Source organism: Pinus tabuliformis, chromosome 8 (assembly GCF_031772625.1).
Source record: "Pinus tabuliformis cultivar Carrire ecotype Pingquan chromosome 8, CPIR1, whole genome shotgun sequence".
Classification (NCBI taxonomy): Eukaryota; Viridiplantae; Streptophyta; class Pinopsida; order Pinales; family Pinaceae; genus Pinus; species Pinus tabuliformis.
The window spans coordinates 2040751138-2040763376 of NC_142294.1; the positions used below are offsets into that span (position 1 = coordinate 2040751138).

The following is a 12239-nucleotide window of genomic DNA, read 5'->3' on the forward strand; positions in this document are numbered from 1 at the left end:
GGCAACAACAATATGCATAATCATGAAGTATACCAAGAGGGTGATCCATAAATCATCAGGCGTGAGCATCGTCTTTGATTAAAATTTTAAGGCAGGCGCCCCCAATCCATTAAAATTCCATAGGTGTCATGTTTCAAATCATTTCATGTGATGAAAATCACAAGAGTTACTCTCAATTGATATGAGGGGTTAACAGGGACATCGTGGGGAATATTATATTAGGATGATTTGATAGTGTTTTCCAAGGAATGGGGAGTGCATGTAAAAGACCTCAAACATGTTTTTGAAAATTGCAAAAATTATGGCATATCATTGAATTAGAAGAAATTAATGTTTGGGGTGGATAAAAGAATAAGAGTGGACTTAGAGAGAGTTGAAGCTATAAGAAGATTCTTTTACCAAAAACAAGAAACAGGTACAACCTTCCTTTAGCAAAATAAATTTTATTCATAGTTCATTCATAACTTCGTTGAGATTACAAAGTGAATTTATAATTTCTTCAAGAAAGAGTTTGGATATTTGTGTAATGATTTCTTGAAGAAAGAGTTTGGATATTTGTGTAATGATTAGGGACGGAAGTCTTTTCAAATGATAAAAGAAGGCATAGCCTTAATGCCATTACTTGTAAGTCTAGATTATTTTAGAAGTTCGTAAATTTTTTTTCATTTTCCTAGAAGGATACTATCGATAGGGTTTTATCGCAAAAGAATAATCATGACGTGGAATAGCCAATTGGATTTACTAACAAGGCCTTAGGGATGTTGAACTAAATTTTTTGATTATGGAGAAACAAGCATATGCTTTAGTTGAGTCTTTCTAACATTTTAGGTATTATGTGGAGAAACAAGCATATGCTTTAGTTGAGTCTTTCAAACATATTAGGAGTTATGTAGGTTGTTCATCGATCATTGCATACTTCCCTCATCATGTTGTTAGGGACATTCTTGTTCAAAAATATTGTCTTGTCATTAAAAGAGGGAAGTGGGTGCTGTAAATTCAAGAGTGTGATCTAGAGATCTAGCCCACCAAGATAATTAAAGGACAAGGGATGGCGAAGATGTTGGTTGAACGAAATGAAAAGGTATTGAACATTGGATATATCGGTACCATAGCCTATGTCTTGATCACGTTAGAACAACGTGATTGGTATGTAGACATTTAAAAATGATTTGTAGAATCTTGAGTGAGCAATGGAGGGATATGCATTTGGAAGTGTCAGAGTATTGTTTGATTCAAGGTGGGTTAAGTTTCAGAAATTTGAATGGATTGGTTTTAAGTGTGTTGACGAAGTAGAACAATGTGATTGTTATGTGGACATTTATAAATTATTGGAAGAATCTTGAGCAAATAATGGAGGGATATGCGTTTCAAAGTGTCAAAGTATTGTTTGATTCAAGGACAATTAATTTTGAGAAATTTGAATGTATTGGTTTTAAGATGTGTTGATGAAGATGAATCTAGGAAACTTATGAACGAGTTTCATGATGGATTTTGTGGTGGACACAACTAAGGCACATAAGATTTGAAGAGAAGGGTATTTTTAGCCATCCTTGTTTGCACATGTCCATTGTGTTGTGAGGTCATGCTAACCTTATCAAATGTTCACAGGGATACAACAATTGGAGACTTTGCCTTTGCAAGCAATTGTTGTGGAAACACCATTTCAACAATGGGGCTTGGATTTTATAGGGGAGTTCAAGGAAAATTCAAGTAATGTCTTTCAATGGATTGTTACAGCTACAGATTGTTCTACCAGGTTGGTCAAAGCCATTCCTATTAGAAAGGAAACAAATAAAGTGGTGATGGAGTTTCTAAAAGATAACACAAGACAATGGTATTTACATCTTTTTACACACCACTTCGTGGGTGATATCCCCCAGGAGAAATTTTTCTCCATGATGAGCCTCAGTCGGTGGCCAACAACCCCTTGCAGCCTCCTACTAGCTCATTGTGCCATTTCTTTGCCACTAGAGGCAGCCATGTGGTCCCTCAACCACCTGTATTGATCGTATGTTTGAAGGTGGGCCTCCCGAATCTAAAGGTATGTCTTGTCATTTGGTAATTGAGTATTGGGTTTAGTTATCATCGACACTTCTAGGTATGGATTGATGGGGGGATTTGGTAGAAAGGGTGGGCTTAGTTTGTGCTCTTGTCCCCGTGATCTCTTTTGGATGTTACCCTTGGATCTTAGTCCCGTGGGATCTCCTTTATTGACCATTTGGTTCTAGGGTGGTACAACTTGGGAAACCCCGACTTTGGGTGCGTGGTCCCACTCGTTTATTCGCATATATTACTCCCTTACCATTCACTGTACCCCATTCATCATTTCTCCCACCTGGGTCCACATAGGGCCAACCTCCCTATCCCCTTGGCCCCACCTTGGGTCAGGCTTGGAATGATGCCTCGGAGGTTTAAGTAGCTAAAGAAAAAAAGAATAAAACATAATTGGCCACATTTAATAGGAAATTGTACCACAAAATGCAAAAGATGGTGGAGACAAAATAATTATCACATGGGTAAAAGCCAATACATGAGCTCTACCCCAATCCATGGTCATCACCCTGGTTCTATAGGCCCTAGATGAGCCTCCTTTATCATTTAGGAACCCATGATTGTCCCAACCCTTGGAGGGTAATTAACCTCCTTAACTAAAATGGGTAATCACTGCTATATCTTACACATCATGCTCTTGTCGTTTGAGCCCCAAGCAGTTAATTAAAGAAAATTCATAAAAGGAAAAAGGCATATAAAGAAGGGTGGAAAAATGAAGGTCGGGGCATCTCATGTACCACGACTTCTCCCTCCTACACATTACATACCCAGGTGTGGGCTTCCCCTTATCTAGCTACCCCTATGACCTAATATGTGCCCTAGGGTTGCCCCTCTCATTCCCTTTTCCATTCCACTTATTTATCACTTGCCACCCCCATTAGAGGGATGTACCTTGGACATACTATCCCCTTTAAGGGTTGAAACCACCTAATAAGGTACTTGGTTAACCCCCTTTGGAGCATGGAGACACTAGCACATGGCAAAGCCCACAACGGAAGGGCATGCCATTATGAAGTGCCCACTTTGTTATCCATGATTTGTAAACTCTTTTACTCGATTATTTTAATGATTGGTTGTACTGGAAGTCTAAGGGATGCATTGGATCTTATGCAGGATTACAAGTGTTTTCCATTTGGGTTTAGTCTCCCTGTACGAGATCTTAACCCCCAAAGGTCTACATTGGCACATATAGGGTGTGCATAGAGAGCCATTGGCCCCCACAGCAGCAGACAACACTCCATGGATCTTCATCAATGCTTAGAGACTACTAGCGATCCACTTTTAGGATGATGGTGATATGCTTGGTACATTATGCCTAGTAGGCCCCCATAGGAGCCCCACACTCTTGGCAGGTGTCCCAGGACTTGTACGATGTCATGGCAACATTCATTCCACCACTCGGACCCTTGTAGAGGATCTATAGGCATCTCCGATTCATATGGAGATCCATGGGGTCATTTATGTGCCCTCAAATCCATTGGGAGCACCACAAGTCTACTACTTGGAGAACAAGGGGCCACCCACTTGTCCATCATATTTCGAGGAATTTATTCCTCAGTATGGCACTTCGAGACATTTTAGGCCTATAGAGGGCCCCACGACATGTACATATTATTATTTAGCCCCTTGTGAGGCTTATTTTTACACTTGTGAGCTAGTTTGGTGGGTTTGTCACCAATAGGGGTTTTATTTGTACATTATTTTATCATTAGGGGCTAGTGTAGGCCCATAGACTAATATGAACTCCTTAGGAGGCTATATGTTGATGTTAGATACATTCATTTGGATCATCACTTGGCTTGGGATCTCTCTAATCATAGAGAACTTCACATTTTCTCTAAGGATATCTTTTTGGAGATGGATGAATTTTGACGTATGGATTTGGGCTATTTATCTTGTCTTGGAGCTTCATCTAATGAACGAAATGCTGGTTGGATATACTCTATAATGTTGTAAGTAAATTTTGATGTTATTATTGTTGTTGCTGCATACTGCTAAAATTAGGGCTAATTGCCACATAATGGAAATGTGGAATTAAGCATGTTTTAGCTAATTTAATGTATGGGCCAATGTTATATGAATGAAATGTCCTAGAGATTATTTGTCTCGATAAGCTTGCATCGTTTTCTTTGAAGTATAAATGCTTGAAGGTCACTTTTCTTTTCTTTCTCTCAACATTGGATGAAGTTGACTTTCTGGGCCTCCTTGATCAAGAAACCAAGTTCTTACTCATCACCATCCTTGACTCCATATCCCCAAGTGAATTAGGCACTGGTCCCTTAAAAGGGATGATCATTTTAACCCTCTTTTTACCATCTTCCCCATTTTCCCCTTTCCCCCCAAGTCTAGCCCCAAAAGGTCACCTAGGGCATCAATTTCCTAAGAATTGACCCAAGGAAAAACTTCGATCTCCCACAGGCTACTGTGCTGGTGGGTCCCCTCCCTCTCCTCCAAATTGGAGGCAATTCTAATGGTGGAATCTTTGGGAATCCCAAGCCCTAGCTATAGGATCGAATTTTGCCTAGGCATCTCCAAGGCTAGACCTCGACAAGATCAATTCAACCTTTCGAAGTAAATATTTGTGTTTGGTCATTTTTTTTCACCTTGTCCAGGATAGGAACATCATTGGTTGCTACATTCCATCCCCGAACCTGGACTGGGTCCACTTAGCCCCGTGTGGTCCCACTTCTCAACAAAGATTATTTGTCAAGGATCATTTGGGAATCCAAGCTTCCCGACAGATTATAGGGATTGAGAACCCCACCTATAAGCCTATTCCTTCTCCCTCAACCCTCCAATCCTCACCCCTTACCCCTGGTGGACCAAGTCCCTTGCTTAAAGAGCAAGCAGGTTCCATTCTTCATTCCATCCTTGGGAAAGGGTTTCCATTTTCCAGGGTCACCTATCACCTGTCCATTGACATATACTTTACAAGTGATTACAACACTACCGAGACTCCTCCCATCAGTGAAAGTTTGTAAAGAGCAAGGAGACTTAGCTATGGTGACAGTGGGCTAAGCCTCCACCGTTGCCCTTAACCTAGCAGTTGCCCTTTTAGGAACCCCTTTAGGTCCCCTGCTGGTTTGAGTGGTAACACATCCCCTGCCTTACAAAAGCAAGAACAACAGTAAAATTTGAATAAGCACCAGAGTCTAACAATTTGACATTCTTGATTGATAAAAAGACTTTTAGCAGAAGCTGCACATGTGCCCCTTCTCTCCACAAGAAACAAAAGGCAGACAAAGAGCTAACATTGTTTTCAAAAACATTTTTGCAAAGAGCTAACCTTGTTTTCGAAAACATTTTTGCACTGAAGCTTCCAGAGAACAAACAAACTAGAAATTCTCAAGTAGTGTGAAATACCACTAAGAGAAGAATCACCCAACAAATCTACACACTAAAAATGACCTCTTAAATGGCCTTTGCCTTTCTTGTCTCTTGGCAGAAACAGTGAAGCATTTATTTTGGGATCATCATTTGCCTAGGTCTTGTTGGGAGCATATTTAGATTCATGATTTTTTGCCAAGTCCCAAGTCAAGTTTGATTCTTTGGCCAAAACGAATCTTATGCCCTCTCGAGACCAGGGACTCTGTGCTGTATGAATTCCAGGATGGAAAATCTGTGATTCTGCCCAATGTATGTTTATGTATGTTACATGTGCAGGCACTGAATGCTCAAAGCTATACCTACATGTGCTTTAGACACACGATCTATGTAACAGACCATCAGTGCTCCAATCTGGATGATAATCTGATTTAATATCAGAAGATACTGTATATAAGAATGTGCCTTTGATTTGACACATGCTAACTACTAAGTTTGACATGAGTTATTAAAGCAGGCTATTCAAGAAAAGTCTTTCATCATTTTCAGTGATGTGCTTTATTAGGAATTATGAATTATGAATCTTGATTAACATCTTAATGGATCAAGAAATTATGTTTCCTTTTTTTGTTTTCAATCAAATTTCAGTGATTTGTTTGTACTTTATACTTACCCTTCTAATTTTGTGCAGCCATAAAGGTTTTCTGCCGAAATTTGTGAAATATTTAAAGGATATTGATTTTTTGAAGGAAGATTTACGTTTTAGCATCCACAGTACTGAGGTATGGGCTGCTTTTTACGCCTTGAATTCAACTTATATTGCAAGACTAGTTGCAGGTAATTTGATGTTGAGACTGACTTTGGGTTTAAATACAGAAATTTAGTTTACAGTGGCCAAAATCACTATATTTTACTCACCCATTGTGTTCTTGATACGTGAGTTGAATATAACGTTAGAGGCTAGTTAACCTGCCTCTGATAGGGACTACTTAATTACATGTCAGTAATCCTTCAAACTCAAACAACTCAGAGGTCACATGGCCACACTATTTTATCATGATGTCTTTCGGCAAAGTTCTAGCCATATACTTTATGGAGATGAAACAATTGTTTTGGTTCGTAGTAAATGGCAATTCATGATTGTATGATATTTTGGTGAATGCCTTTTTTCATTATTTGTTATTAACATAGGATATGCCTTAACCCCTCCCTTGACAAATTGTACCTCGTGGTATTTCTAGTCCCATTGACTGCTTATGATCTCCTATGAACATTGATTATTTGTATTTATTTTTCTTTCTTGAGTACTCAACCTTATCAATCAAAGAAATGTGTTTTCAAACAGGTCCTAGTACTAGAACAAAAAGCTAGGTCTCAGGTCAGCTGCAAATGGTAAAGTTTATGGTAAAGTTTCCTTGCAGATGAAAGTGCAGTAAAGAAACTAATAATCTTCATATAGTGTTCAATAAATAAAGTTCTTCTAAATGCATAAAACTGGTCTTTGAAACTCATTTCATCAGCTCCCTGAATAAGATTCTCAGCACTAGACTTCTGGTGAACTGTCTTTTGGGAGGGCCTCCTAATGAAAATATTATTGCCTGATTGTAAGGATATTGTCTCTCCTATGTGAGAAATTTCAAAGAATTTTTGTTATAGAATATAGCTCAAGTAACCCAGTAAGAAGTGGAGACAGACGAAAATTGACTCTTGATTAGTTCATAATTTATTTCTATATATCATTTTTAACATATCAGTGATCTTCCAGTGCTTGCTCATGTAGTCCTTTTAGTGATGGATCATTTCATTGGGACTTTTCTCTTCTTGTATTCTTCTTCTTTAACAAGATCCCAATTGGATCGTATTACGAAGCAGTAAATACTATCTAATTTTTGAGATTTAGAAAATATTTGTTGTATATAAAATGAATGAATAAGAATGAGCTATATCAATGGGATCTATATCGATGAGCTAGATCCTTTCCCCCATGAGCATATCAAAGAGGGGGATGGTTGTCTTCTAGTTTAGGTTTCCTTGCACCTATTCGCCGATGACCTGGTCCTGTTGGCCTCTACGTGTGAAGGTTTACAGAGACAGATTAGTGCACTAGTTAGTTTTTGTGACTTCTGTTGGATGAAAGTTGTCATTGATGTCAAAGGGTGAATGGGTCATGATGTGAAAATCCCAATATGGAATCCTTTTGCACCAAATGGTATTATTTCTCCTAATTGTTAATTAATTTAACAATTTATCTGCTATAGCAAATATCGAAATAAACACACTGCAAATCTCATAAATAAAACACTGCGCAAAAAATAATACGCTGGAAATTGAGAAATGCTAGCACACAAATAAAATACGAAACAATTATTTTTTGGACAAATGTCCCTCGAAAAATCCAACTTGGGATAACTAGTACAATAGCGAGGGTTTTTATTATTATGCAGCAGTGAAAATCTGAGTACAATCTGGATGCCTGAAACTGGCAATCCATAGCAAGAAAATATGGGCAAAATTATTGAAGGGAATTTACCCTTTCTCCACAAGTAATCCCGACACAACTTGCCTAAAAAAGTTCGGCCTCTTGAAGCTTTTGTGTCACCCTCTGCGCTGGACTGCGCAATCACTATGACGTCTAGCCTCTGACTGGTCTCTGATGAAGTCGTTCTGCCTTTTGTTGTTGAGAAATTCGTCTCTCCGTCCCTCTGGAACCTTTGCTCGGCCTTTGGATCTGAGAACGATTTTCTCTCCAGCAACTCGAACTGCCCTCTCTGAAGCTACTGTGCAGAGCTCTGTGTTGCCTTATTGGGATAACTTGGCCCTCTTGCTATTGCCTCTTTGGATTTGGAAAACTTCCTCTGGATCACTGTCCCTGCCCCTTACTCACTACTTCGATCTCTAGCTCTCTCTCCGACAACTGACAAAGGGAGGCCCACACTTGGGTATGTAATATATAGGAGGGAGCAATCGTGGTACATGAGGTGCCTCGACATTTATTTTTCCACCCTTCTTTATATGCCTTTTTCCTTTTTATGATTTTTCTTCAATTAACTGTTCGGGCCTCAAGGGGTAAGAGCATGATGTGTGAGATACAACAGTGAATACCCCCTTTTAAGGTAGGGTGGTTCATTGCCCACTAGGGGTTGGAACAAACAAGGGTTACTATATGATGAAGGGGGTTCATAGAGCCTGTAGGAACTAGGGTGATGGCCATGATGATGGGGTAGAGCTCATGTATTGGCTTTTTCCCACATGCTAAATGTGTTTGTTCTAACCATCTTTTGGATTTTGTGGTACATTTTCCTGTTGAATGTGCCCAATTGTGCTTTTACTTTTTGTTTTAGCTACATCAACCTATGGGGCATCATTCCAGGCTTGACCCAAGGTGTGGGCAAGGGGAAGGGGAGAGCTAGCCCTATGTGGACATAGTGGAGGAATGTGGACCCAGGTGGGAGAAATGATGAATGGGGTAATATATGCAGATGAGGGAGCGGGACCACGCAACCAAAATTAGGGTTTCCTGTGAAATACCATCCCTAAAGCCAAACGGTCAGTAAAATAGATCCCACAGGACTAGAATCAAAGGTTAATATCCAAAAGGGGATCTAGGGGACAAGAGCACAAACCTAGCCCATTCTTTTTGTTGAATCCTCCCATTAATCCATGCCCAGAAGTGTCCATGATAAGCATTTTTTGGTACATTTTCCTGTTGAATGTGGCCAATTGTGTTTTTTCTTTCTAGCTGCAACAACCTCTAGGGCATCATTCCAAGCCTGACCCCAGGTGTGGGCAAGGGGAAGGGGAGAGCTAGCCCTCTGTGGACACAGTGGAGGAATGTGGACCCAGGTGGGAGAAATGATGAATGGGGTAATAACGAGTGAAAAGGGGGTAATATATGTAGATGAGGGAACGGGACCACACAACCAAAATCAGGGTTTCTCATGAAATACCATCCCTAAAGCCAAACGGTCAGTAAAATAGATCCCATGGGACTAGAATCAAAGGTTAATATCCAAAAATGGGTCTAGGGGACAAGAGCACAGACCTAGCCCATTCTTTATGTTGAATCCTCCCATTAATCCATGCCCAGAAGTGTCCATGATAAGCATTTTTTAGTACATTTTCCTGTTGAATGTGGCCAATTGTGCTTTTACTTTTCTTTCTAGCTACATCAACCTCTGGGGCATCATTCCAGGCTTGACCCAAGGTGTGGGCAAGGGGAAGAGGAGAGCTAGACCTATGTGGACACAGTGGTGGAATGTGGACCCAGGTGGGAGAAATGATGAATGGGGTAATAATGAGTGGAAAGGGGGTAATATTATGCAGATGAGGGAGCGGGACCATGCAACCAAAATTAGGGTTTCCCGTGAAATACCATCCCTAAAGCCAAACGGTTAGTAAAATAGATCCAATAGGACTAGAATCGAAGGTTAATATCCAAAAGGGCGTCTAGGGGACAAGAGCACAAACCTAGCCCATTCTTTCTGCTGAATCCTCCCATTAATCCATGCCCAGAAGTGTCCATGATAAGAAAACTGCAATATTCAATTACCAAATGACATGGTATACCTTTAGGTTCGAGAGGCCCACCTTCAAACATACGATCATGACAGATGGGTGCGGGACCACATGGTTGGCTCAAGTGGCAGAGAAGTGGCACAATGAGCTAGCTGGTGGATGCAAGGGGTTGTTGGCTGCAGACTGAGGACCATCTTGGAGAAAAAAAAATCCTAGGGATATCACTCACAAAATGGTGGGTAACACACTCTACTGAGAGATCATGTCCCAGTTGGAGCTAGATGTTACCCACCACCTGTGGATGACAACCATAGGAGATTTTTTTCTCCTAGATTGTCTTCAGTTGGTAGCCAACAACCCCTTGCAACCACTAAATAGCTCGATGTGCCATCATCTCCACCACCTGAGCCAACCATTATGCACCCTCGCCCATCTGTCATGATCGTATGTGTTATGAATATAATTTTATATAAATAAAATAAATATAAATAATAAATAAGCATAGTAATAATTAATTAAATAATCATTAGTTAAATGGAAAGGCATGTCTAAAGGATATGCCTATTCATGAAGTGGCACCTGCCTAGGTATATAAGCAAACCCTCATTGTAACATTCAACATCCTTGTACGTTCATCTTATTAATAAAAATATTATTTACAATACCTTTGTGTATTTTACATTTAAAGCACAACTCAAGTTTTTCGCTATCGTGGTATTAGAGCATACCTGTAAGTATACGAACCTTGTCGTAACAATGGTATCAAAGCCATCCGCTCCTCTGGACATTAACCATTGCGCATTCTATCTATTAGGCGAGAGTCTGAAATCATGGGAGCATATGAATATATGACTACTCAGGAATTATCACTGGAAATGAAAGAAATACTCAAATCAATAAAATGTTTTGAAGCATATTCAACATTTATAACAGAAGAGGATATTGACATGAAAGAGACTAACAATAAAGAATGCTCTAATCGAGAAAATGATGTTGAACATGTTGAATTAGGATCTTCTTGAGTTGACATAAATGAGGCTGAAAATCAAAGTGAGTGTAAGACAATTGAAAAAGAAGCAACTAAAAATGAGATTGCTAGCGAAAAAATTGTTGAAGAAGATGATAAAGATGAGTCTATTAATTTGGAAACTGTTGAAGATGATAAAATTGACACTGCAAACCAGGAAATGATGGACTTAGATACTTTTCCAAACACAAGGCATCAAAAAGAAAATGAGTCTGATAAAAGGAATATACAAAAGGTGCAAATTCCATTTGGTGTCGAAGCATCCGCAAATACTTTCAATTACACAAGTCATCTGTTGCCTATTAATACTAAGGTAATTGAAAACTGCAAAGGTTCTCGTACAACACAATCAGTGGTGGGTTTCGATGTGGATGAGAAAGGGGAGCTACTCGTGGGCCAACTTCCAAATGATTTGATTGAAGAGATATTGGCATGGCTACCAACTGAATATCTCTGCGAATTTCGCAATATCTATAACGAATGGAACACACTATTTTTGTCAATCAGATTCATTACTTCACAATGGGCCAAGGCTCCTCATAACAAAATTCCATGGTTGTTGGTAGGTGTGGTTGACTACAATTGGCAATTTTACGGCTACTCCTCCTTCACCTAGAGGTGGGATACCTCACGTTTATCTCTTCCTTTTATCAAAGAAGTAAAGGTCCAAGGGTATTGCACACACGAATCTCAGGGCTTCTAGGGTTCCAATTTTGTTTCATTTCCGAGGATCAGGCGTAGGCATGTTCTTGGTTAAAGACAATTTAACAGCTCCATCTATGTCTGCAATCCACTCACAGGTAAGCGCTTCACATTTCCACCCTTGAAACACGGAGAACATTATTTGAGGGGGCAAAAAGGCATCGTGCAAGAAGAAGGGGAAGATGGATACAAAGTGGCAGTGGTGCACAAATGCGGGTTGCTAGGACAGAATATAGTGGAAATCTATGATTCCACTCAGAATGCATGGAGGATTGCAATAGTGTTGGACCTCAATTTGGATTTAGATTCTTATGTGGATAAGAGTTGTAGCGTAGTTTTTTCTAGACTTGGCTTCTTCTATTGTTTAATGGAATTACACAATTTGTTAGGCATGATAAGCTTCAACACGCAAAATGGGACATACAACTTTGTGTCTCTTCCACATTATACACAAAATTTCAACATTATCTCTACTCACCTTCTTAACTGCAGGTCGCGGATTCTATTGGTGGATGGAATGGAAATGAAAATGGAAATTGGAAATCAAACTAAAGCTCAAGCTGAGGAGGCGGTGATAGAAATGGGTGCTGCTATACAAGGTGGCAAATTACAGGGTTAT

At 39.7% G+C, this 12239-nt stretch overlaps 1 protein-coding gene across 7 annotated transcripts in view; it reads left to right on the forward strand.

Moving 5' to 3' along the window:
* The window catches only part of POL{LAMBDA} (DNA polymerase lambda (POLL)), a 364299-nt gene that overhangs the window by 218487 nt on the left and 133573 nt on the right, over positions 1-12239 (forward strand). For all 7 annotated transcript variants that reach the window (XM_089374948.1, XM_089374949.1, XM_089374947.1 and 4 more), the window contains one exon: positions 6068-6158. In XM_089374948.1, the coding sequence (XP_089231074.1) occupies positions 6068-6158 (91 nt within the window). The remainder of the gene's footprint in view (positions 1-6067; positions 6159-12239) is intronic.